The 26,492-nt window shown below is 34.5% G+C and overlaps 1 protein-coding gene across 1 annotated transcript in view; it reads left to right on the forward strand.

The window, feature by feature from the left end:
• The window catches only part of LOC118204726 (uncharacterized), a 149,869-nt gene extending 125,525 nt beyond the window's left edge, over positions 1 to 24,344 (forward strand). The window contains exon 7 of the mRNA XM_085813348.1: positions 19,746 to 24,344. Within this exon, the coding sequence (XP_085669474.1) occupies positions 19,746 to 19,996 (251 nt within the window). The 3' untranslated portion in view covers positions 19,997 to 24,344. The remainder of the gene's footprint in view (positions 1 to 19,745) is intronic.
• The last annotated feature ends 2,148 nt before the right edge of the window (positions 24,345 to 26,492 follow it).

A 26,492-nucleotide genomic window follows, 5' to 3' on the forward strand; every position in this document is an offset into this window, starting at 1 on the left:
GATTAAATTTTAGTTTAGAAACCTTTGAGATGGGCTCAGATATCATCGATTAATTGATTTTCCCTTGCATCTTGACATTCAAGTTGCTCATATAACAAAGAAGGTCTGTGAAAAATGCAAAGTCCGAAAGCCATTCTGTGTCTTCTAACATTTTGCACTCAGCAGCACACTGTTTCTCATCGAAGAACGACACAATGACGTCTTTCAGCTGCCAGACTGGCTCGAAAGCACATCCTGCACTAAGCCACCTTATTTTCGTGTAATACAGTACAAGAGAGAGTTTAGATTGCACGGGCTAAAGAAAATCTCGAAACTGCCTGTGAGTAAGCCTACGAGATCGAATAGTATTTACAGCTTCATGACTGCATCAAGCACGGGTTTCATGTTCAATGCAGGTTTACGCAGAGCATCTTGATGTACAATACAATATAGAAAAACAATATTGTTCCCGGGATAGTTTTGATTAAAGCTTCCACGAAATCCAGATTTTTTTGCTGTCATATTTAGTGCTCCATTACCCGTAATGTTGCACATATTTGTTATAGCTACTTTCAAAGTTAAAAGCCCTTCCTGATGTTCACTAAAAATATCACATCCCGTTCTAGTTCCTTTTGAAGAACGCATGCATGCCATTTCCTCAGTAATTTCGAAGTTCTCATCAACACCTCTTATAAATAATACTAACTGAGCAGTATCATTCATATCAGTGCTTTCATCCATAATCGTGGAGCAAAATTTAAACTGGCCAGTCTTTGACTCTAATTGTGATATCAAATTTTTACAGATGATTTCGATTCTAGAAGTCATCGTTTTTCGAGATTAGCTTCGTTTCAAAATTATTTTTCTTGTCTGGACATAAAACATCACAACTTGGAGCATGCATAGTTTAACGAACTCCCTATCACTGAGGGCTTTATTATTTTTTTATTTTTAGCAATTGTATGCTACAATGTAACTTGCATGTGTAACTGCTTCTTGGATACTGTTTACCTTCTTGAAAAAAAATTTCTCAGCATGGTAATTTTTACAGACATTCTGCATTTCATATTCGACAATGCTTCGTAATTGGAATTCTTGTGATTAGATGTGAAATGTTATATTCTTTGAAGGCTGTTACAGCTTCATTGAAAATGAGACACACTGGTTTATCTTTTACAATTGTCAAAAATATTTCCAGGTCTATTTATCACTAAAAGCACAGCGCGCTCTGAATCAGCTTTATGTTTTTAGTACCCATTTTGGGGTTGAAATATTTTAAGAATAACTCAAACAAGCACTAGCTACTCTATACTTTTAATTATTTTACCACTATTCACAATGATGCTATGTGTTCGCAATTTTTCAATACGCAATCAATAATATTAGAACTCGCACCAAAAGAAAAAGCCGCTGGCTGGATCTTAAAATTCGCAGTCTGCCATGTGTGAGGTCTAACTCACCTATGTTGGATTCCTGTATGTATGCTCCTCGAGAAAGAAATGCGCTTGTTGGCGCTAATATACCGCTATAACTAAGAAAGAACTTCCGCTTTTTAACACTTTACCGATTGAAAGCTGTCTGTGTTTGCTATTCCCGTCGATTTATGTTTTGTAGAACAAAAATAGGGAACGTGAAAATATCATCAGTTCTTTGAAAAAAATAATATTTAAGCAAAGCAGAAAAGGAGATGGATATATAATATATAAATATATATTTCTTTTAATTTGCCTAGGACAGGCAAATTAAAATTCTAGCCGCGGGCCGGATAAAACCTTCCGATAGGCCGAATCAGGTCCGCGGGCTGTAGTTTGGCCATACCTGGCTTGGAGGTATCTTAATAATTCAATATTTTCCGTTATTTCTTTCAGTGTAGGAGTTAAATAAAAATGAATTTTAAAACGTTTTCTTAAATAAGTCTTTTTTCTACAATTCATCAGATAATAAATGATTTAAAAGAGGGAAAACAAAAATGTATATATATATATATATTCACGTGAATAAGAGATTAAATAATTCTCTTTGCAAACTTCATGTACAATTTTATATCATATATAATCAAAAAGCATGAAGCGCCTCTGATAGACAAAGCCCCGACAGATGATTCTCCAAAATATAAATCGTTAGCGGTTTATCCGCTCAACCAATCGAAATGAAATTTCGGATATTATTATTTGAACGTATGCGCCAGATTGCGATGATTTTAAACAACAGAGCTATGGTTACACTGAAAAGATTTCGAAATTGTTGAATGGCAGCACAACCCTTTTTTTTCACAAATTGATAAATGCATTAAAAAACTATAACATGTATGACAAAAATTGCTAGTATAAAAAATATAAAGCATTTGCCAAAAAGAGAATTATAAAAGACCAAGGGCAACACGAGAGAGGACAAGGAAAACATTTTATTGAAATAAGAAGTTCCCAACGTGCCCACTTTCGCAGGTGATAACGCATGGCATGCAACAGATTGTTGACGAATGTAACATCACAGGAAAAATCTGTATAACTTTATGTTTTAAGGCATCTTTCAATTATGACATATTTCGTGGATTTGATGTATATACATTAGATTTCATATAACCGCAGAATCAGAAATGCATTGGAAGGAGGTTGGGTGAACACCGTGGCCAAGACACTGCAAAGTTGCGGGAGATGATTCTATCTTCAAAGTTCTATTGCAGCATTTGACGAACACATGTGGCGACGCGTGTAGGAGCACCATCTTGCATCTATACAATGTCGTTAACGACATTTCGCTGCTGTAGTTCTGAAATTACGCAAATTTGCAAAATTGTTGTATACCGAGGATTTGTGATGGAATATGTTTTCATAGCTCTGGAAGAGACTTCTTCGTTGAAGTACAGACGGAGAACGAATGTGCTTGCAGTGTTTCACCACACCGTCACTTCAGCTTCATGTAAAGGCGCTGGTGCTACATCGTGAGGATTTTCGTGAGGATCGTGAGGTCCATTGAGTGCAGTTCTTGGAGTTAACGTTCGCAGTTAAGAAGAAATATACCTCATCTGTCCAGAATATTTGAAGCGACTACATGCTGCTGTCTTCATCATTTTTGACAAGAAAAACAATTTACAAGTCCACACGCTGTTCCTCGTCTCCAGGTGGCAACATCTGGACGCGCAGGAATTGGTAAGGATACCTCTGTAGAACAGACCACAGAAGCTTGAGAACTATAGTTTTCGGTGTATCGAAACTGCAGACAACACTTCTTGCAATATGCAATGACCGCGTAGCAGTGGTATCATGCACTTCTACAACCACTTCAGCAGGAATACATGGTCATCCGAACCGCGGTCTATTACATGTGCATCCAGTTTCTTCGAATTTGTTTACCAGATCACGTACAGTTTTTACGGAATATGAGCCACGTCTTATGATTTCGCCGATAAACTCTCATTGCTTCGGCACCATTTGCCTTGTTCAGATAAAACAGATTTATCAGTTCACCTCGTTGTTTTCCTGTAAGTGTCATCTTCTTAGCACATTCGAACACTTGAATGAAGATAGTCTTCCCACTCTGCTTACTAAAGTTTTTCCATGAGCAGTGTTTTGCACATGGTGTTCTGTGATTCGTGCTTCTACTGGCTATCACTTGGAACTATGCAGAGTGCGTCAATGCGCCTCCCACTCTGTGTTGTTTTGGTTCCTTTACAATACTCTTCTTTACAAAAGTTCTACGTGGGCAGGTTTTTGTCACCCGTGTATCATTCTAAAGCAATTGTGGTTTTACAGTACTCTGATCAATTTCCTGGAAAAAAAATGGGTGTTGCTGTTAGAAAATTTCGACATTGTTTTCTCAATAACCGTAACTGTGAGAGCTGTCTTGTTTTAAATTATCGCGATCTTGAACACATAACTTCAAATAACAATATCTTAAATTTCATTTCGTTTAGTTGAGCGAATAGGCCGCTAACGGTTCATATATCGGGAAAGGTTCTTTTTCTATGACTACATTGCACTTTCAATAATGCAATTCGATTAACAGGTTTCGTTATTTTGGATGCCCCCGTTTTTATTAAACGTGACATACAAATGTATATGATTTTTTTAGAAAGAATAATTTAATCTATTGTTTCCATTAAATTTTCTTTTTCTTCTTTTAGTTCTATAGTGATTTTATGAGATTTAAACAAAAGCTTATGTTAGAAATCATTTTTATTTTTTATCTTTAATTTTTAATCTCAATGCCACATTTTTGATCAAATTATTTTGTTTGAATAAAATCGTTTCTCAACAATTAATAATCAGTCTTTTAAAGCCAACCATTCTGTTTCATAAAATGGTCAAAAATAGTGATTTTCGAAATTTCATCCCCCCCCCCAAAAAAGGGGGAGGAAAGAAATGAGAAATTACGTTACAAGATCATATAAACTGCATTGAAAGTATTTTTTCTACTCTACACCAAGCTACAAACAGCAAAATGCGGTTAGGTTTAGTTTGTTGGTTAAACGAAGCTATGTGAGAAAAATCACTTCAGGATTAAACTTTAAAATATCTAAAGTGAATTTTAAAAACAATTGTTTCACCAACATACAAAATGGAAAATATTAAGAACAATATGAAACATGTTCTGATTTTTTTTTTCATTGGAGGAATAAAAAAGTCATGCTACAATCACCGAAGGTCAAAACACACCGTATATGCTCGTGTCCGCACCCCAACTTTACAGATAAAATTTATGTAAAAAAAAAGTGACTCACACAATGGCCGCTGCCCAAAAACTAAAGAATTTCTTTCTTCAATATATATATTTTTTAACATCTCCTTTTCCTCTTTAGTCAATAGCATTAGTCAATAAACATCTTTGAAGAAAGATTATGCATTTTTTTATCTTTGGTTGGCCCCAGGCTGGAAAGCAGAGACATTCCTTGCATTCTGGTGCAGCTGTTATTCAATCATAACATCTGCGGCAGCAATCCACTCGGTCGATAATACCTGAAGGCAGTCCAAACAGATTTTCACCACACTGGCTTCCAGGAAATACTGTTTTGTAATGAAATTACTTTCCCCTCCTTCCTCCTTGGAGGAATCGCATATTTCAAGCTTTATGTTTTCATTCATAGTATCATTTAGAATTCGTGCTAGTTAGCAAGTAGCGTGCTTGAAATGGGGAAATGTAGCAGCTATACAGTGGCTTTTAAACTGAAAGGCGTAGAATTTGCGCAGGAAAAGGGAAAAAGAGCTGCAGCAAGAGTATATAAGGTGGAGAAAAGTGTGTGAGCGATTGCAGCCAAAAGCGTGATCTCCTGGCGTCAACGAACAAAATGAGACGTGCGTTTCGTGGTTCGAAATGTAAGTTTCCGAACTTAGGGGGGAAAACGGAGTTGCGTATGTTTGTGATATGCGTGCCAAGGGTACGCAGTAACACGGGAAATGTGACAAGTAAGAGCGCTTGCTGCGGCAAGAGAAGAAGACATTCCTACATCGCAATTCAAGGCGAGTGAAGGCTGGTTGCGGCGAATGATGAAACGAAATGGATTTTCATTCAGTGCGTCAGAACAATTTTTTTTTAAATAAATTTGTGCAAGGCATTAAAAGAACCAACGTTTGTTTAATTTGTGTAAAAGTAAATATTAAAATTGCAAGTTTTGGTTAATTATCGCCTCTATACTGTGTTCCTGTACAAACTAACACGCGCCTAGTGTTGATAACGTAAACGGGGTAATTTGTATTATATATGTGAATAGGAGAATGTGAGTTTGTAAATTTTACGTAGCTATTAAACACCTTTAAATTTGATACTTTTATTTTATTAGTCATTTTCTTTCACTTAGAACTTAACTTGTCTGTTTGAAATGAAATTTACACCTAAAATTACTCACGAGAAAAAGCGTTACATTTGAACTACCCGTGTATTGTCCGCACCTGCATATTGGTGCTGCAATTTTAGTAAAAAAGGTGCGGATATTACGTGAGCATATACAGTAATTAATGAAGATTTTGACTTTTTCACTCGTGATAATTGCAATTTCTGAAACTATTTAGTGTTTGCTGATGGACAGGCGGTTGAAGCGAGCGTCATATAACTTGCCAAGAACGTTGACCTTCTTCGCAGAAAAAAATGTCCAACCGTAATCACGAATTTCCTGAACGTGCACCTCTATCAAGTTGTTTTCCTCCGATTAAAGTATAATATGAATGCTAAATGCATTTGCTTAAATAGTATGAGTAGTCTTTTAAGTTCTGCCTTCTCACATATCTGTTATGCACGCTAGAGGCAGAGTAGCTTTTACTTCCGTTGCGTGTGTTTTGTGACTAATTTCCTAGAGTGTTCAGATATAAAAATATCCTAATGAAACTTTCATTTGAGAGTGAATGAAATCACCTTACTTAACTTCAAAATTATTTCTTACGCGAACTGCTTATCATCTAAATCTTGTAGCAATAAATCCATATGAAAGCAAAACTGCAACCTTCGTTATTTTACACTCAATAACAAAATAACGATGGGACTTGAGAAATTTTCAATACTTTCTGAGTCTAAATACGATGTTAATTCTATAGGAAGGGATAATATTAAATAATACTAATGAATAAGTGAAACCGCGCCCAGACGAGAAAGTGGTTAGTGACGCTGACTGCCGTGTCGTAGGGCCCGGGTTTGAATCCCGGAGAAGGCGTAGATGCTTGAAAATGTATACTGTCTGTGCCCCCTAACGGTTCAGATGTTAGATGTTTCATTTTTTGTTGACTGTTGCCATTTAGCGTTAGGTTATAGACTCCCCCTCGACTCACCCTCGGGCTCTGATGACGTCTCGACGAAGAGTCCGCAAGATATTTCACATTCATCTCTATGAAGAGTAAACCAGGAATCTTTTGATGACGAGTTTGAAATGATTGATTTAACTGCACAGAATCAGGATGACTCTCCAAAACATCAATGAATCGGAATGATTCATTTAACATGGAATCAGGGTTATTCCACTCAAACTTCACAGAATCGTTATGATTCATTTAACATAAAACTTCACTGAATCGAGATGATTCATTTAAGATGGAATCAAGATTATTCCCTGAAACATCACTGAATCGGGATGATTCCCTGAAACATCACTGAATCGGAATGATTCACTTAACATAGAATCAGTTCTTGAAAAGTTCATTATATGGGGTTGGATCTCCCCCTGGTTTGAAGCGACTCTCGAATTCTAAAAGCCAAATCACAATATCAGATCCACTCTACTGTAAAAGGAACTTTGAAAGTAAAATTTTTGTAATCGCAGAATTGTTCGAAGGCAACTTGACTGCACATGTGGGAATTACTATTTTGTTTATCTTTATTACTTTTGCTAGACGACTACACTTAATGCAACACATTTTGAGCCACTTATTTTCCTTTTCTAAATTTGAATTTTGTTTCTTAACTTCTCCTAATTCTATGTGAGTATTAAAAAGTTCACTAGAACAATCATCTGTTGTAGAACTAGAGCCTTTCAGTTTTTAAACCGTTTCCTCCACTTCATCATCAAGGTCTTATTTTTCTTCTTCCAAGCCTCTGATGAGTTGCTCCATTTCTTCGCGGGTTTTTCAAATAGAGTTTAAGGTTTCTTCTCTAACCAATGATAACTGAGACTAATAAGATTGAATTTAGAATCTGAATAATTTCCACATTTATTCTTTGGTTCATCCGTTCCAGTAGCTTTGACTTTTAATGACATATTTTCAGTCATTTCCTACTGTTGATCCATTTCTTGTTTATTCTCAAATATTATTACTTTTTATTTAGAAAATTAAACATGCTTTCACTCTATGTTAAACTTTATATAAAATTTAACTTTATATAAAATACAATTCCTACTTACTACATTATTGCTTTACAATAAGCGCAAGGACATTGGATTAATCCTCCACTCCTAGGGTTTCTGTTAATTTCCAGATTGTCAAAAATCAAAATTTTCCATATCACCAGGGTGGTAATTTTCTTCTTGGTTAAAATGCGGATCAGAAATTCTAAAGATATGCTCATTTTAAAATTATTTTGCGATATTGCTGTTGAACTGAATTTTATGGTTTAAGTGTAAGGAACGTTATATGATAAAGAAATGTAACACACAAAACGTTAAAAAAAAACAGGGCGTAATGTAAAATCTAAAAGCTTTCATTATTTTTATTTTATTTATTTATTTATTTATTTATTTTTTACTTGTTAATTCTGTGGCGGTTTGAATGTTCTTATGTGGTTTCTTTTTTTAATCGAGTGTTTTTCACCCCTGTGGGTTTTAGCCTTTTTTTCTGCATATATTACGGAAACGGCGTATAAACGTTTGTAAATTTATTTCAAGATGAGGGGGGATCCAAAAGGGTTTCCCCCTGAAATAAATTCATATATAAAACCCCTCAAAAAGACTTTACATTTTTCTTGAAAAGGGTAAGTGAAAAAATTTTTCTCGTGTGGTTCGTTTTAAAGTTGCTTATTTTAATATTTTGTATTTTTTGGCTCAATCCTAGAAGATTGGAAAAGCTAACGTTGTGCAATTCTCTGATTTTTTTTTTAACGAAAATAGATCGATGTGTACATGAGCAAAGCAGATGCAGTGCGCAGTGCCGACGTCGTGCGTGATGCCGAGTTTGTGCAATTCTGGGATGTTTTTTTAAGTGAAAATAGATCGATGTGCACATGGGCAAAGCCAATGTAGTGCGCAATGCCGAGTTTGTGCAATTCTGGGATTTTTTTAAGTGAAAATAGATCGATGTGCACATGGGCAAAGCCAAGTGGTGCGCAATGCCGAGGTTGTGCGCGATGCCGAGTTTGTGCAATTCTGGGATTTTTTTAAGTGAAAATAGATCGATGTGCACATGGGCAAAGTCAATGTGATGCGCAATGCTGAAGTTGTGCGCGATGCCGAGTTTGTGCAATTCTGGGATTTTTTTTAAGTGAAAATAGATCGATGTGCACACGGCCAAAGCCAATGTGGTGCGCAATGCCGAGGTTGTGCGCGATGCCGAGTTTGTGCAATTCTGAGATTTTTTTTAAGTGAAAATAGATCGATGTGCACATGGGCAAAGCCAATGTGGTGCGCGATGCCGAGTTTGTGCAATTCTGGGATGTTTTTTAAGTGAAAATAGATCGATGTGCACATGGGAAAAGCCAATGTGGTGCGCGATGCCGAGTTTGTGCAATTCTGGGATGTTTTTAAGTGAAAATAGATCGATGTGCACATAGGCAAAGCCAATGTAGCCAATGTTTCAAATTGTGGCCAACAAATATTATCGCCCTGTATTATATTTAAAGGAATTAAACGATTAAAAATCTTCATAAATGTATGTACGTTTCCCTCATTTTGATAAAACAACGGTACCTAGAAACACCAAATTTAGAATAACGTCATCCTCCTGCGAATATGGGCATCTGGAAGCCCAAATTTGAAATTTGGAATTTCTTTTATTATCGTTTTCCTATTTTGTAAAACTTTAACGAATTTTCGATTAACAAAGTGAGGAATTTCAAAGCAAGCGATGACAATGCTCTACAGATAAAAACATTTTTATCTCCAGCGCGCGACACTGTGTATCAGAAAATCTAAACATATGCTTAATTTTATTTAGTGATATTGCTGTTGAACTTAATTTTACGGTTTAAGTGCGAAGGACATGATATTTAATTAATAAAGGTAACACGCAAAGTGTTAAGAAAACGCACCTTTGGGGCGTAATGTAAAATCTTAAATTTCAGATTTTATTTTGTTTTTTAATTTCATTATATTTGTTGTCTTTTTTTTTTTTTTTTTAATGTCCTATCGTTGACAATATTATCTATCGTAGCTTTAGATATCGAAAAGCCATGGCTTTCACAGCGTTTTTTAATAAATAGATACGAATAAATTTCTTCGGAGAGAGCACAAATGTCCGAAGACAAATTGTCAAGTAGCAGACGATAATTTATGCTTTCAAAACTATACTTGCAGTTAAAAAGAATTTCCAAGCAGACGATTTCTTTTGGAATTTTTACTTCGTAATTTGAGCAGTTAATTCATTTGCCGTTTGAATGTTCTTATGTGGTAGTTATCAATCGAGTGGTTTTATCTGCGTGTTTTTGCCATTTTTCTGCATATATTTCGTTAAATAAACAATCGCTATGGATTTATCTGTGATGCTGAGAGAGGTGAGGGAATGTACATGTAAATTTATTACTTTATTGGAAATGCAAGGGAAACGTGCCGTCATTGTCAAAAAGACTTTTTATTTTCCTGAAAAGGGTAAGTGAAAACATTTTTTCTTTTTAAAATTGCTTATTTTTAATATTTTCTTATTTTCTTTCATTGTGAGAAATTAGATTTTTTTAATTTATTGATGTGTAGAATTCTAATACGAAAGTATAGAACGTGGTTTAGGAATTTAAGAAACATGGAAATGAAAGCTGTGTATGATATTGATATTCAATAATAAATATTTTTCCTTTTTTTTATTAATATAAAGCTTAAAAATTTTTAGAAAATAATGAAGATTGTTTACTTACTAGTATGTAAGAGATGGTGTCCTTACGTAGCAATAAGGTAATTTTGTAAAGATGATGAAGTTAAAATGTTCCGCAATATGAAATTAAAATTTAAAAAAATCTGTTTTTATTTGTATAAATATTAAAGCTTAAAAATATTACCCCTGTATGAGAGACTGCGACGTTGTTTACACTTTTCATAACTGTTACGATTCACTTACCGTATTTAATAGTTTAAAATACAAAAAATTTAGTATACTTATTTCTACATCTGTAAGAGAATACATTGTGACGTCACAATCTTAGTCCCACCCATTTATGAACGTCACATAGCTCCGTCTTCGCAACTTTGTTTATACAATGTTTACTGGCGATTTTAAAAAAATCGCCGCTACTGAAAATCGCCAAGCAGTGGGCTAAAGCACATTTTCACCTTCTTTTAACTTAGGAAAAGCTCGAAGAAAAAAATTGCGCTCCGCTTTCGGTAATAAGTTTTAAATTTTTAAGGCTTCGGGCCCACTGTTGGGCTGCCAGTTTGTAACCAGAGGGCCATGTAAACTTTACATTTAACCAAGCAAATAAGAAAGAATTATAATTATAAGAAAAACACTATATGGAAGAATTACATGTCAAAAGTAATAAAGGTAACGTAAAGCAATTACTCTTAGATAAGAGGAAAAGTTATGTCCATGCAAAAATCTGTCGAATCTCTTTAACTAACGGTTCAGATGTTAGATGTTTCAATTTTTGTTGACTGTTGCCATTTAGCGTTAGGTTATACTGTTCAATTTAATTCTGAAACTCTGTAAATCAAATTTCCTTGAAAACAAACCGCAAAAAAAAAATCGTCAAAGGAGATTCGCTGAGCTCGAAGAGAAGTGAATCGCTAGAAATTTCATTTATAGTCTTAAAACCAATGAAGTCACACCAACTGTTCTTAAACTTAATATGTTTCACAAACAATAATCAATCAACAAATGGACTGTATTCCTACACTTTTATTTTATTACACTTGTCAGCGATGCGAAATAATTGATACAAAATAAGAGAGCCATTCTACATGGCTGTCACAAACACAATTCTATCAATCAATTATCTTGTTGCCACACATAAAGTTCAAAACTAAAAGAAGAAAAACAAAAGGAATTTACGCTGTTTGCAACAATAAAATGAAGCAAACGATACTCACATAAACATCCTGGCCCTCGTTGAAATCCCAGAGGATTTCAACAGTTGGAACATTTTGAAACTTCTTAGTCTGTAATAAAGATAAGAAAAATAATACAAAATATTATATGCGAAGCAGTTCATAGTTTTTTAGTCTGAATAGGAAGAGGACACAATTTCACGACTGGTCGTTTAATGACACCATGACCAGTTTTAATACTAGCAACTCTGACTCTTTGATCTGAGCCCGCATGAACAGCAATTATTCTCCCTAACCTCCATTTAAGAGGCGGAAGGTTGTCTTCTTTGAGGAGGACTAAGTCATTGACTTCTAAATTGTTTTGACATTTTTGCCATTTCGGTCTTTGTTGAAGCTGAGACAGGTATTCTCGACTCCATCTTTTCCAGACGTGCTGAAAAATAAACTGTCTCACATGCCACCTGTCAATGTGATTGAAGGAACTATAATTTAGGTCTGGTTCAGGTATGGCATTTAAAGACGTTCCTATTAGGAAATGACCATGTGTTAATGCAGTTAAATCATTTGGATCAGCCGAAGTTGGACACAATGGCCTAGAGTTGAGACAAGCCTCAACCTGCGCTATCAAGGTCTGAAATTCCGGATAGGTCAGCACAGTATCACCAACAGTCCTTTTTAGATGTAATTTCATTGACTTTACTGCCGATTCCCATAGTACACCAAAATGGGGAGATGATGGCGGGTTGAATATCCATTTTATTTCCTCTAAAGACAAAAATTTGTGAATTTCTTGATTTTGTTTACATTGCAAAAAACATTTTCTGATTTCTTTGTCTGCACCTTTAAAGTTAGTACCGCAGTCACAATAAATCTGAAATGGTTTCCCTCTTCTTGCAATAAATCGTTTCAATGCATTTAAAAATGCCTTTGTTGACAAATCTTCTACCACTTCAAGATGTACTGCCTTGATTACAAAACACATAAATAAGCATACGTAATATTTTAATGATTTTTGTCCACGTCCTGCCCGATGTTTAATCATGAACGGTCCAGAAAAATCTATTCCAGTTCGATGAAATGATCGCGGTTGTGTTACTCTAGATTCCGGTAGATCAGCCATTATTTGACTTGCAGTTTTAGCTCTAATTTTGCAACACGTGATACAAGATCTTACTACTTTTCGGATAGCAGATCTAGCAGCTATGATCCAAAATTGCTGTCTAATTAAAGATAGAAGAAGTTCCGGTGCTGCATGCAGATATTTGACATGAAAGTGTCTAATTATGATTTTTGTCAGATTGTGTTTTGAAGGTAATAAGATTGGATGTTTTTCATTTTCTGACAGTTGCGCATTTTTCAGTCTTCCTCCTACACGTAACACTTTGTTGTCATCTAAAATTGGACACAAGCTAAAGAGGTTGCTGTTTGTAGGTAAGTCCTTTCCCAACTCCAAACATTGAATTTCTTTAAAAAAGTGAAATCGCTGTATTATTCGGACAATACAGAATGTTGCAGCTCGAATTTCATTACTAGATAAAAAAGACGTATTTCTTTCTAGATATGCTACTTTACAATTCGATATGAATCTTAATATCCAAGCAAATATGCGTTGTAACTTTGGAAATGAAAATATATTTGATATAATAACAAGTTCCTGTACAGGTTCAGAAACTACAAATGAGACTGTTTTACGTGCATCTGGTAATGCCTCTTCATCTATAAGAATATTTTTAGACAAGGCAATCTCACTGCACTTTAACCAAGAAGGACCATTCCACCACAATTGATGAGATAATAGTTCTGCAGGAAATAACCCATGTGAAGCACAATCAGCTGGATTTTCCTTTCCATCAACATGGCTCCAGTTCTCAGGTGGTAAGATGGATTGTATTTCAGAAACTCTATTGGATACGAATACTTGCCATTTTTTAGGATCTGACCTTAGCCATGACAACACGATTTGTGAATCACTCCAAGCTTGCTCTAAATCAAAATTTATAACTAATGCAGCTTTTACAGACTGAATCAAGCGTGCCAATAACACTGCTGCACATAATTCCAGTCTTGGAATCGTAATAGATTTTAATGGTGCTACACGAGTTTTAGCTGTTACGAGTTTAACATTAATGTCAGAGTTATTGCAAGTTTTGATATAAATAACTGCTGCATAACCTCTTTCAGACGCATCACAAAATCCGTGAAGTTCACATCGAAAATAATCAGGTAGCAGAATTTTCCTAGGTATATTTATAGAATTCAAAAGTTTAACTTCTCTACATAGATTTCTCCAATTTCGATCAATCTCTTCTGTTACAGGATCATCCCATGATAATTGTAATTTCCACAATTGCTGAAGGATCATTTTAGCGAGAATTTCAAACGGAGCTATCCACCCCAATGGATCGAATAGTTTTGCTACGAATGACAAAATAATTCTTTTAGTCGGAAAACTTTGATACTCTATTACACCGACATTACATTTGAATTCATCATTGTCCGGAGGCCATTCCAATCCCAGAACTTTCAATGGTTTGTCTTCTATTACACGATGAATATTCTCACTATCTGTGTTTGTTAAGCCAGAGGTTTTTAACAATGACGGTTCACTTGTCGACCATTTGTGAAGTTCAAAGCCACCACTTTTTAGCAGATGTTGCAGTTCGTCTATCAATGCAATACCTTCCGAACTATCTTTTACACCAGTTAACATATCATCAATATAAAAATCTCTTAAAACTATATTCTTTGCCTTTGGAAAGTTCAATCCTTCATCAATCGCTAAAACTTTGGTTGCAAGATATGGAGCAGCTGCAGTTCCATATGTAACTGTTTTCAAACGACAAACTCGTATTTGCTTATACGGGCTATCTCTCCATAATATTCTCTGAAAATCTCCATCTTTTTCATGAAACTTTATCTGTCTGTACATCATTTTAATATCAGCGGTTATTGCAATGCTATGAAGTCTAAATCTTAGTAAAATACAAATTAGGTCATCTTGTATTTTTGGGCCTATCGTTAGTGTATCATTTAAAGAAACACCTGTGGTTGTTTTAGCGCTCGCATCGAAAACAACTCTCAATTTTGTTGTTAAGCTAGAGTCCTTCAACACGAAGTGATGTGGGATATAATAGTGTTTAATCTCTAATTCATAATCTGTGTCTGGCACTAATTCTACGTGTTCTAGTGAAAAGTACTCTTTCATAAACTGAATATACTGGTTGTAAATTTCTTTCATAGATAACAGTCTCTTCTCCAAGTATTGAAATCTGTACGCCACTTCACGGGAGTCACCTAGAATATCTCTATTATGTTTGAATGGCAATGCAACTGAATAACGACCTGGTGTGTCTCTAAAATGCGAGTTTTTAAAATGTTCCTTACAAAGTTTTTCTTCATTTGTTAAAGGTTGTACATTTGGAAACTTTTCTGACTCCCAGAAAGAATTTACTAACTCATCTGTGTTTGTATTCAAATGATTTACATATACTGGCTCAAAATTTGTAGATTCAAAATTTGTAGTATCAGGGTCAATGTTCCTTCTAACCTTCTTCGGGAACATGCAAGGACCTGACTCGGAACAGAGAGCTTACTAAAGCTATGTTGAGAACTGTGGGAAGTAAACAAGATACACAAGAAGGGTATACAAAACCCTTTATTTTTCTCTATTTACAATGACTTCCGTACTTCGGAATACACCGACCCGCTACTTGGAGTCAAAACGTAAAAGTATAAAAATAAAACTAAACTCTAATTTAACTTTAGAATAATAAACGTGGAAGATTGGCCTTATATTAACAGGAAGCCGTATGTAGTACAGAGAACTGTGAACACTACAATACGTTTAAAATTTATCAAGAGGATTAAAACCTCTGGCCTGGAAGGCAACAAGCAACTGCGTAACTTCTAAGGTAAGCGGCCTGCCTCGACTCACTGCTTCCTCTCTCTCGCTTGGCAAAAAGCCACAACTTAAATACTTGGCGTTCGCCAGACAAACTTTGCATAAAAACCTTAACGCTTATAATTCTGGCCGGAAGTAGAAAATAAGAAGTGATAGTAAAGATTTAAAATAAAATAAACGTTAGTAAAACTTAAGATCCTTACAGTAGTACCCGAAATTATCCATCCCAACCTCGAATTTAGAGCAAATGGTAGATCAGGACCCATTTGACAATTTCTCCCGTAATTAAATGCAGAAATACATTTACTCCAAATAAAATGTCAACTGGTTGTGACTTGTAAAATAATGGATCAGCTAATTGTAAATCACTGAAGTTATCGAAGATGATTGATGGCAAATATACATAGGGAATGTTATCTGTCACCTTGTCCAGTACAAATGCTGATGTTGATACACGAATATCACTTTTAAAATGAGAAGTGAATACTAAATCGACTTCCCCATTACTTATAGTATTAAATTCACCTAGACATGATACAGAAATGGAATTATCTTTCACTCGTAATTCTAATTTCTTCACACAATCCCTTGAAATAAATGATCTCTGAGATCCAGTGTCACATAAACATCTACACTTCACAAACTGTTGTTCAGAATTTTGAACTTTTATTAAAGCAGTACACAATAAAATGTGACTGGTGTGATTACCTTTTGCATAATGAGAGGCACAAACTGTGGCTGAAACGTCCTTAGGACTCGTTAATTCATCTCTTTTAATGATAGCTTGCGTAGGCGGAGATATACTGTTTAACTGAGTTTTATTCTTTGAATTATTTACAATGTGCAAATTACTGTGATGCTTCTTAAAGCAATGTTGACATGTATTTAAACTCTTGCATTTTTTGAGCAAGTGCATATTAGATAAACAATTAAAACAGTAACGATTAGATTTTACAAATTCTATCCTTTGCTGAACCGATAAATGTAGAAATTTCGATCATTTGGCTAAACTATGATCTTCTTTACAATAACCACAACCCAAAGTAGCAACCAGAACATTATTCTTATTTTGAAACACAGATTTAGGTACTTTATTACTTGTTGATTTGCTATTTTGAAGTGTTCTTGCATAGTTTTTTAGGAATTAAATTAAAGTCGTAAGTTTTGGAATTTCATTAGATTTTAACTGACGTTCCCACCATAATTTTGTAGAAGGGTCTAATTTTCGCAAAATTAAATAAGTCATTAAAGTGTCACCAAAATTATCAATGGTTTGATTCAATACTTCTAAAGAACGAATTACTTCAGTAATATTGTCAACTAAATTTAAAATAGCAAATGCTGATTCATTTTGAATAGTTGGTAAACTTAAAAAACGTTTAATATATGCAAAAATTTGTTCTCTCTTATTTGAATATCTTTCGTCTAACAGATTCCATGCTATTTCAAAATTACAATCCGAAATTTGAATGGTTTGAATAATGCGATATGCTTCACCTTTCAACGAAGCCTTCAAATACTGCAATTTTTTAGCATTAGATAAATTTGTATTATTTCTTACACAAGCACTGAAAAGATCTTTAAAAGCTATCCATTCTGTAATATTACCACCAAAAGTCGGTAATGTTAACTTCGGTAATTTAATATTGTCAAGAACTTGTTCTGAAATTACACTATTAGAATTATTTTTACTATTTTGATTTTTTAATATTTTTTCACCTTTAAATTTCCACAAATAAATTTTATCTGTATACTCCTGAACATTATCTATTTCGTTTTCTAATTCTTTAGTATCTGTAATTAAACTTTCGATTTCAGAATCAAGCTTCCTTAACTCAGTTTCTTTTTGTGTCAATAATTCGACACATTCCTCTAGTTCTATTAAATTAATTTCATCTGCAGTTAAAATAGTTTCAATTTTCTTTACATAATTAGTAACACTCCTGCGTAAGACCGCTCTTTTAGTTTTAAAAGTTATAAGTTTACTCATAATTGATCAATTCAAAAACAGAAATTGTTCTTAAATCACTTAACACTATTATTAAAATGAAATCGAATTCTATGTTGTATTACAACATTGTTCTTAAAATTTAACAACAAATTAAACGAATTTTTGTTCAAAATCCACTTACCTCACAAAGTGGATAATTTTCACCAACCATATGCATATCTGCGTTGTTAGAATACACTTAGAACAGTCACTATCTACACTAGCTCTCCGGCTAGACTTTTGACCAACAATAAGTGTTCTTAAACTTAATATGTTTCACAAACAATAATCAATCAACAAATGGACTGTATTCCTACACTTTTATTTTATTACACTTGTCAGCGATGCGAAATAATTGATACAAAATAAGCGAGCCATTCTACATGGCTGTCACAAACACAATTCTATCAATCAATTATTTTGTTGCCACACATAAAGTTCAAAACTAAAAGAAGAAAAACAAAAGGAATTTACGCTGTTTGCAACAATAAAATGAAGCAAACGATACTCACATAAACACCAACTATAAAAATCCAACGTATATTTAGCAAATCTAGTAATACAGAAACTGTTAGAAATATTTTAAGGAAACATAACTTTGATGGTCAAATAACTAGGAAGAAGCCATTTCTCAATAAAGCGAATCAAAGGGAACGATTGTAATTCACTAAAAATCTGTATTAAAAAAACCTCAACATTATTTGGAAATCGGCTTTATTTGTAGATGAAGTAAATTTCACAGTGTGAATAGTGTATGAAAACAAATAGTGTGGCAAGACTCAGTACTGAACTTCGAATGAAGAACTTTACACATTCAGTAAAGCATAGTGGAGATAGGCAGATGCTCTCGGACTATATGAGAGTTTCTGGCGTTTAGATTCTACATTTTATTAATGGAGAAATTCATAATTTCTTGTATTTGAATATTTTAAAACAAAATTTGAAATACAGAACAGAACAAAATGGGCGTATTGTCACATTAAACTTTGTCGAGACGATGGTCCGAAGCAAATAATATGCAATCTGTTGCGTATTTGCAAGCTGTTGACTTTACATACCTCTCCTCATGTAATAGAATGCCTATCTTTAGTCCAGAATTCCCGCCGCCCTGGAGGGAAAGTGGTTAGTGGCTTTGACTGCCGTACCAAAGCGCACGGGTTCGAATCTCGATCTCTCTGGATGTAATTCGACCATCCCTTCATAGGAAGCAACGGTGGCTCACATGTTATATGTTTCCATATCAAAGAGACCACCGCTCCTGTCCTAAATACTGTCTAACGCCTATAGACAGGTAAAGCCCACCAATGGCGGGGGAAAGTCAGAACTTCAATCATAATGAATATGAAATATTCTTAAATATAAGTATAGGGACAGGAGGACCGTACGTAAAGTTAGATTTCGTAATTTTTATAAAATTAATTTTTGTTGACTGGTCCAGGAGACGTGTTCTGTTGCCCAACATAAACGGGCACCTCTGTGTCCTCGGGGCAAGGGGACGCAAATAACTAGTCGTCTTGCATACAGACCTGTATTGTGCAGGCATCTGCGCACTGCAGCAGCTGAGATTCTTTTTCCGGTTGCCACTAAATTATCTGCCATGAGCTGAGGCACAGTAATGTTATTCCTCCTTCGGGCAGAAAGATTTACCCGCAAGTGTTGTAACTCTAGGTCTGTCTGTAACAGAATCCGTAGATTCAAATAGATTCCATAGTCAGTGGACCACACTACGAGTGGCATTAAGACGTCTAGCAGCATCAGCTTGTGACATCCTCGTTTCCATCCATCCGATCGCCCGCCACCTCAACGAATCCGGGCAAACGACTTCTCCTGGACATTGATAGACTCTCCTAGATATAGTCCACGAAACGGTAATAACAACTTAAGATCATCACTTGTGAACAGAAATTACCATTTTTGCATTTCGTCTCCAACTTCTATATAAATATTCATTTCTATAGCATAAAAGTGCTAGTTATTGCTTTTGCACTTATTTTCTTAACTTCGTTACTGTTATGCATATGAACTGTGAATTTAAACGTTACTGATATTTTTGTAATGGTGAGTTTTGAAAAATATACTGCTCCTTAATTTTTGGAGGGCAGTGTATATTTTTAAAACAAAACATTGCAAAAATAAAGGCTGGATAAGGAATTTTCGTGACACGGTAATAAACCTACAATAATCTATAGTAATCTAATTACATAATTGTAAACATCTACGCCGAATTTTGCTTATAATTTTAATTTAATGATTTATTATTGTTTGGTTTCTAGAGGGTCAAACATCTGCAAAAGAGAGGAACAGTTCATTCATTGAAACTTCGGCTGCCATCAACCATCAGGTGGACGAGCTGCTTGTTTCCATCTTGACCCAGATTCGAACTAAGTGCAAAACAGCGGCTGACAGCTCAGGAAAATGGAACAATTCGCCTTACACCTTCTCCAGAGCTAAAGGACTCATCAAAAAGTTCTTAAAGAAAGCCTGCTTCCAGTCGAAATCCAGTGACAATCTGCAGCGATTATGAAAGGGCTGCACCAGTGCCTTCGTAACATTAATGGATATGATGGATCATATTTCGTTGTTAATTAGGAATAGGGAACACAGGTGACTTAGAAGGTAGAATCGAATTTAAGAGAAATAAATGGGAGGGAATACATTTTGAAACACCATTTTTTTAATTATCGAATTATGTGTGGCAGCTATTTTCAAATGAAAAAATAGGGATAAATATCTGTAGTACTGTTATGCAAAGGTGTGTATTAAAATACAGTAACATATCTATATGACAAAAGATTTCTTACGTATTTATCACATGAAATAATAAGATGTTTTTTTTCGAATGTTTTCGCCTTCGAGTGCAACACGTCTACTGTGTTCTGTTGTATTGATTATAGCTGGAAAAAGCTCGAGATTCATTTTTGTACACATCGTTTTATTTTTCGTACATTTAAAACATTTTCTTTCCTGAATACGTTATAGAGTTCGGTGTTCTTTGGTAGCTAAACTAAGTCCAAATTCCTAATAGACTTAGAGCCAATTATCGCTGTTTTTGAAAATAACTGCCATGTCTTGAAAAGATTTTAAAAAAACCTCTTTATTAAATCGGAACTTGAACATAAGCGCACTTCTGATGCGTCTACATAAACCACCACTTGTGACGATACGACTTAAAGTAACAATCAGATTCCAAATTGAAACTTAGCAGTCAAGGATCACGCAATTGATTAAGACGAAATTGGCTCAAAACTTTTCACCGGAGTTACAATTTAAATGAAGGCAGCTATAATGCAAAGCCGAATAGTTACAGTCTTATCCTAATTAGCAGAAACCTGGTAACGTGGCCTCGAGACGCAGAAATACGGTGTGTCTCACAATCCAAAAACCTCAGCTTAAATATGCTCAAACTAATTTGCATTCTGTTAGGGAAACGAAAAGGAGAAGTGACAGCAAAATTTAACTCATAAAATAAAGTTATGTAAAAAAAAGCTTTCAATAATAAGCAATCTAGTCCTTAAACATTTTTAATTTTCAATCACAACACTGTAAGAGCTGTTACAGCAATTACACAGAATAAAAGGAATATTAGAAAAAATTGAGTAGCTTGAGAGTAAAAACTTGCTAGCAGCGCCGCCTGTCGGCAACTTCTTGGTGCTACCAAACAGTCGTATTTTTCAAAAGATTTTGCATACTTGCTGTTCCTTTTGCAGACGGCTAAGAAAGGAAGAATATTGCAACAAACTTAAAATAGTGAACGCAGCTTAAGCATTCACGACCTTTTTTAATCATATCAGAAATAATAAATATCATATTTACTATGCTATAGAACATGTTGAAAACTGATGATATTTTTTAAAAATTTCTCATACATTATTAACAAAAAACATCTAAGCAATTCATTTTCATATCATTTAGCGGTATAGTTTACGAAAATATTTTAGATGAGATTATTTTAGTGTTTTGCTGAAAGAATGTATAAGATATCAATTAAATGGGATGTGATGTTTACACGTTATTAAAGATATATCCTGTACTGAGTATGATCCATCATATCCAATATTTCACAATAAACATAATAACAACGAGATTTTTAATATTCTTATTGCAATATGTTTACTAATAATTTTTGAATTATTAATAATTTTTGAATTTAAACTAATAATTTTTGAATTTAACTAATACTTTTTAAACTAATAATTTTTGAATACTCGTTCGCGATTAAATATCTCTGTAAAGACAGATTGTAAAAAATTCATGATTTTAATGTTGGAGAGAAACAAATAAGGCAGATTTTCAAAGTGCGATAATTTTGGTCACGTGATTTTATTAAAAATATACGAAAATAAATTTCAACAAAATATAAAAAGATATTAATGACACAAATGCTCTTTATGCACGAGCCAGAAGATTAAAAAACCTGTGAACTTCATATTACATGTTATAATCTCAAAGAAACTTTGTTAAAATTTAAAAGAAAAAAAATTTAAATTGTTTAATTTTTTTTTTTAAATTTTTAAATTGTTAAAAAATTTTTAAAATATAAAAGTCTTAAGTTCAACCTAAAAATTGCAGTATAGTGTTTGTATAAAAATTTAAGTTCAGAATTTCAAACAGTTCTAAAGTAAATGATTAGAACAGGCTTACTAATTTAAGAATTAGTTTCGCAGGAATTAAAAATATAGATCATTAAATCTTGTATGTAAAATGAGCTGTGCATAATATGAAGTGACAGAAAAGAAAATATAATTGTAATATTTCGTCGTACATTAATGACGCAGAGATATTTCCACCCATTATTTAATATGGAAAGCAGTTAATAATTCAAGACGTACAATTTAACGCATTCCTTTCGCTAGATTATTTAAATGGTACATTTACAGTAAATATCTTCTCCAAGCGGCAGTACTTTATATTTTGCCACAGTGCCGGATTCCTGAATTATGAACGGAAACCCCTGAAGAAAATATCTTCATGGTGTTTAATGTTAAAGGGTATAAAAGTTTATTGTTGAAAGGGATATAAAAATTAATACAGATATTAGTAATTAAAATTTGCGGGACATTTTGCAGATATACCTTGAGACAACTAAGCAAATGAGTTAGCTTTTACGTCCTACCCCTCAAAATAAAGCATACATATAAGATGTTTTTTAATTACATTCTGAAGAGTTTTGATAAAAGAAGTAGAAATAAAAAAAGGAAAAATTAATTATTTTCCCACATTGCTAGTTTCAGGTACTTTTAACTTGCGGCTAACATAATATATAAGTGTAGCTGTAAAGCCAAAATATGTTCACTCAAAGAAGAAACTGCAGCTCAACTTCAATGGAAAGAAATTTTATATTTACTTAGCTGATTATGAGGAATGTGTATTCGGAAAAATTTAGAATGAGCTTTCTGTAAAGATCTATACAACCTAAAACTATTGTGACTTCCATTCTCCTTTTCGAGGGTAAAAGTTTATAATTCAGTGTCCGTTGAGTGAAAAAGGCTCCATAAGGTTAGAAATAGTTGTAGAACCAAAACAGGTTCACTCAGCTTTTGTAAACTTTCAAAAATCAGCTGAACTTCTTGCCAACCACTGATAAGAAAGTTTACCTCTAGTTAGTGGCTTTTGATGCGCAAAATCGAGAATGGACTGTAAACTAAAAAAAAAAAAAAAAACTCAGTGGCGCAACAGCCTTAGTGGGCCACGGTCTGCAGTGCCCCGAAATCTTTGTCGACCCACTCACGAGATGAAAGGCTGAGTCAACCTTGCCTAGCGCGGTGATCGAGCCCCGCACCTGTGGTGCAGCTGCGCGACCACTAGCTACTTCGCCACCGGGCGGTCACTATAAAGGACTACACAGCCTAAACCTCTTTTGACGTTCATATGTAACATGTATACGAGCCAGTTTCCCTTAGAAAGTCCTCCATGAAGGCATCTCTTCCCTTAGGCAGGCAGCCCAAGTGGGCTTTGCCGTAATCAAATAAACCAAAACCACTATTTTTATTTATTACTAAGTTCTTCTGAATTTAATTAAAAAAATAGCTATCGTCGAAACATGCGTATTAGTTTCTTCGTTGTAGAAATGTAAAATTCAAATGTTTCCTTTAAGGAAATTTTGTTCATAAACGAACCTAATATATATAAATTTTTCAGCATTCTTTTCTTTGGACAAAGGAGTTTTAAGTCATATAATTTTGCACATTTTAAGGCTACCTCTTAAAAGATCTTCAGGAACATTAGGAACAATTTTCCAATCAAAATTTCCTTTGAGAGTGACCCAGATTAAAATTTACTTTTTTATATTTCTTTCCCCGAAACTTATCACGTGATCAAACTTATTGTAGCCCTACCTCATAATATCACTGTTAAATTGGAATCGTAGACTAACAATTACTTGTTTGAACAGACATTCAGTCTTGCTGCCATTTTGAAAAGATGCAAGTAAACTTTCTTGAAATTATTTTAATTGATAAAATGCGCAATTGCTAATGGCATTTTATTACTATGGAAGTCATGTTTCCAGAAAAGATTCTGAAAATATCCCTTTATTTCGCAAAATAATTATTTTCCAAAATCTTCTGTGATGACAAAAATATCTTTGATAAACTTTCTGCATTTAATATACTAATTTCTCTTTTAAATTTTTTGAATTGTTCTTAGAGCAGGAGTTAGAGGTGTAGGATTATATCTGGTTAAATCAAATAAAATGTTAATCATTTTCATGGTATCCTGCACAAATTGTGGTAGATGCACTTGCTTCGGAAGATATAATTTTTTATGTAGAAATTAAATATCTTTTCCTCTGCTTTTGCAGGCGGAACAAAATCGAAATTATGTATTTTCATTAAAATTAATTAAAATAACAATTTGTGTACATTTATTAATAATTACTGCATGTATTCTGAAATAAGGAAGATTTCTAAATGCGTAACCGTGGCTGAAAGTATTTGTCACCGCCAGTATTTTTACGATATCTTTAAAAGTACTTGGATCGTACAGAAATGATTGACACAACGGCTCTCACAATGAAACTATTACACTATGCGAAGGGAAAACAAGTGAAATAGACACAAGGTGATATGAGCTACTCAGAAGGCATAGATGGAGCTGGCCGCAGGCTCCGAACTGTTTAAGTCAGCGCCCGTCCGTTTCGTCGTCGTCATTGAGGGCGTGGACAGCAATGATGGAAGGTGATAATGACGGTCAGCTTGGACATCGTGGTTCCTATGGAAGGAAGGGAAACAGGATAGTGGGATCCATCGTCTCATGGTGTCGGTGTGCGGGAACAAAGCACCCTCAAGGCGTACCGTATCCCATTGGTTCGCCAAGTTCAACAGTTAAGTGGAGACCACAGCCATAGGTAAAGCTCAACATCTCCTTCGGAACGGATTTCTCCGATCGCTTAGGACCAACTGACATATGTTCAACTGCTGTTCACATGGAACCCTTCTCCACCTTCAGTCCTCAAGGTTCTCACTTGAGTATTTGCTACTACCAGCCAAAGGTGTCAGCACGGGACTGCCAGCAACATAGCATACAGCAGCAAATGTGGCAGCCGAGTCGGATTCGATCATGGCGAACAGGTGCATAGCGCTCCAGAAGATGCAAGAAAGAGTCAGGGCTTGCGCAAGTAACATTGCGGGCGATTGTGCATGGCGATTTGGAGATGACAAATATTTGTGTAAAGTGGGTGGACCTAAGATCTCGGACTACGTCTTGCTTGACAGCATGAAGGACACAGTCAGGGGCCAACATATTAAATCTTCTGCCGAACTGCATGCAATTGTCCATAGATGGTGCACAAACACCCACACAGACTGCTTTACCAAAACCCTTCAGGACCTCCCAACCAGATGGCAGTAGTGAATTGATGTGGGCGGAGATTATTTCTAACTGATGTACTACCAGTTTTTTGTTAATAAAATGTGTTCCACTCTGTGGCAGCATTTGTGTTATTCATTTCTGTACGACCTAAATAGTTGTCAGGTAATAAAAATGTTTATCTGCAAACATTTAGGAATCTCTTTCTAATGTTATTAGCCTCTTGTGTGGCCAGCCATCTGAAACAGTTATTATAAAAAAGAAAAATATTTTAATGAGTCCAAATAATGTCATTTATAAAAATATTTCATATTTCTTACTAGACATTTCATAATTTAAATGCACTTTTACTTAAAACAATCAGATTAAAAATTAGGAAAAAGTATTCTTTCAAATAACAGTATAATAGTATTTTGAAGTTCTTTGAAGTAACCCGCTCTACTCCGTTGCAGACAGAGAGAGTCAGGTGTAATAATAAAACAGTAGGATGTCTGTCAAAATTTTGTTAAATTTATTTATATTTTGTTATATTAATTTTTAAAAATTTGTTAAAAAATTTGTTTGGATGTTAAATTTTGCTTTGTGTGAAATACGGCAAAATATAGCATTAAATTTATGCTTATGTCTACAGAAGGAGAGAGCGTGCTTTTCTTGGGGCCGTGGCTCCTGATTTTGAACTGAAATTATAGTGCTGTCATAATAGTTTAGTAATTTTGAACAGTTTTCGAAATGTACTCTTTATTGGTTTCAATTTTTAAATCGGTACATAACGTGGTGCTCTTTATAAATCAAGAAGCACTAGCTATTACCCTAATTGCTTTATTTTGCAGAAGTTAAAATTTACAAAGATTTGTATTTATACCATATCTCCGTATGCGGGAGGGACATATACTTAAAAATTGCATTTGTTACTTTCGAATCGCTCGGTTTGTTAGTCAGTCACACACAGATAAATCTGAAAGTTCAATATCATACGCTTTACTAATTCAGAGGTCAAACAACAAAAATCAGCGTTATATTTTCAAATTTTCACAGGACTAGTTTCGATGTTTTAACCGAACCACCATCGTCAGCTGCAAAAGCGCAAATGAACGAGATAGGATATAATGATCAGATAAGATAAGAAAGCCTGAACAGAAAAGCTAGTGTCGCCATCTGTTGATGAAACCAGAAGTAAAACATAATTTCTTTAAAGGTCGAAAGCAAAGATGGAT

The sequence above is a fragment of the Stegodyphus dumicola genome, chromosome 3, assembly GCF_044657685.1.
Source record: "Stegodyphus dumicola isolate Sdum_Otavi_A_Nest chromosome 3, ASM4465768v1".
In the NCBI taxonomy this organism is placed as follows: Eukaryota; Metazoa; Arthropoda; class Arachnida; order Araneae; family Eresidae; genus Stegodyphus; species Stegodyphus dumicola.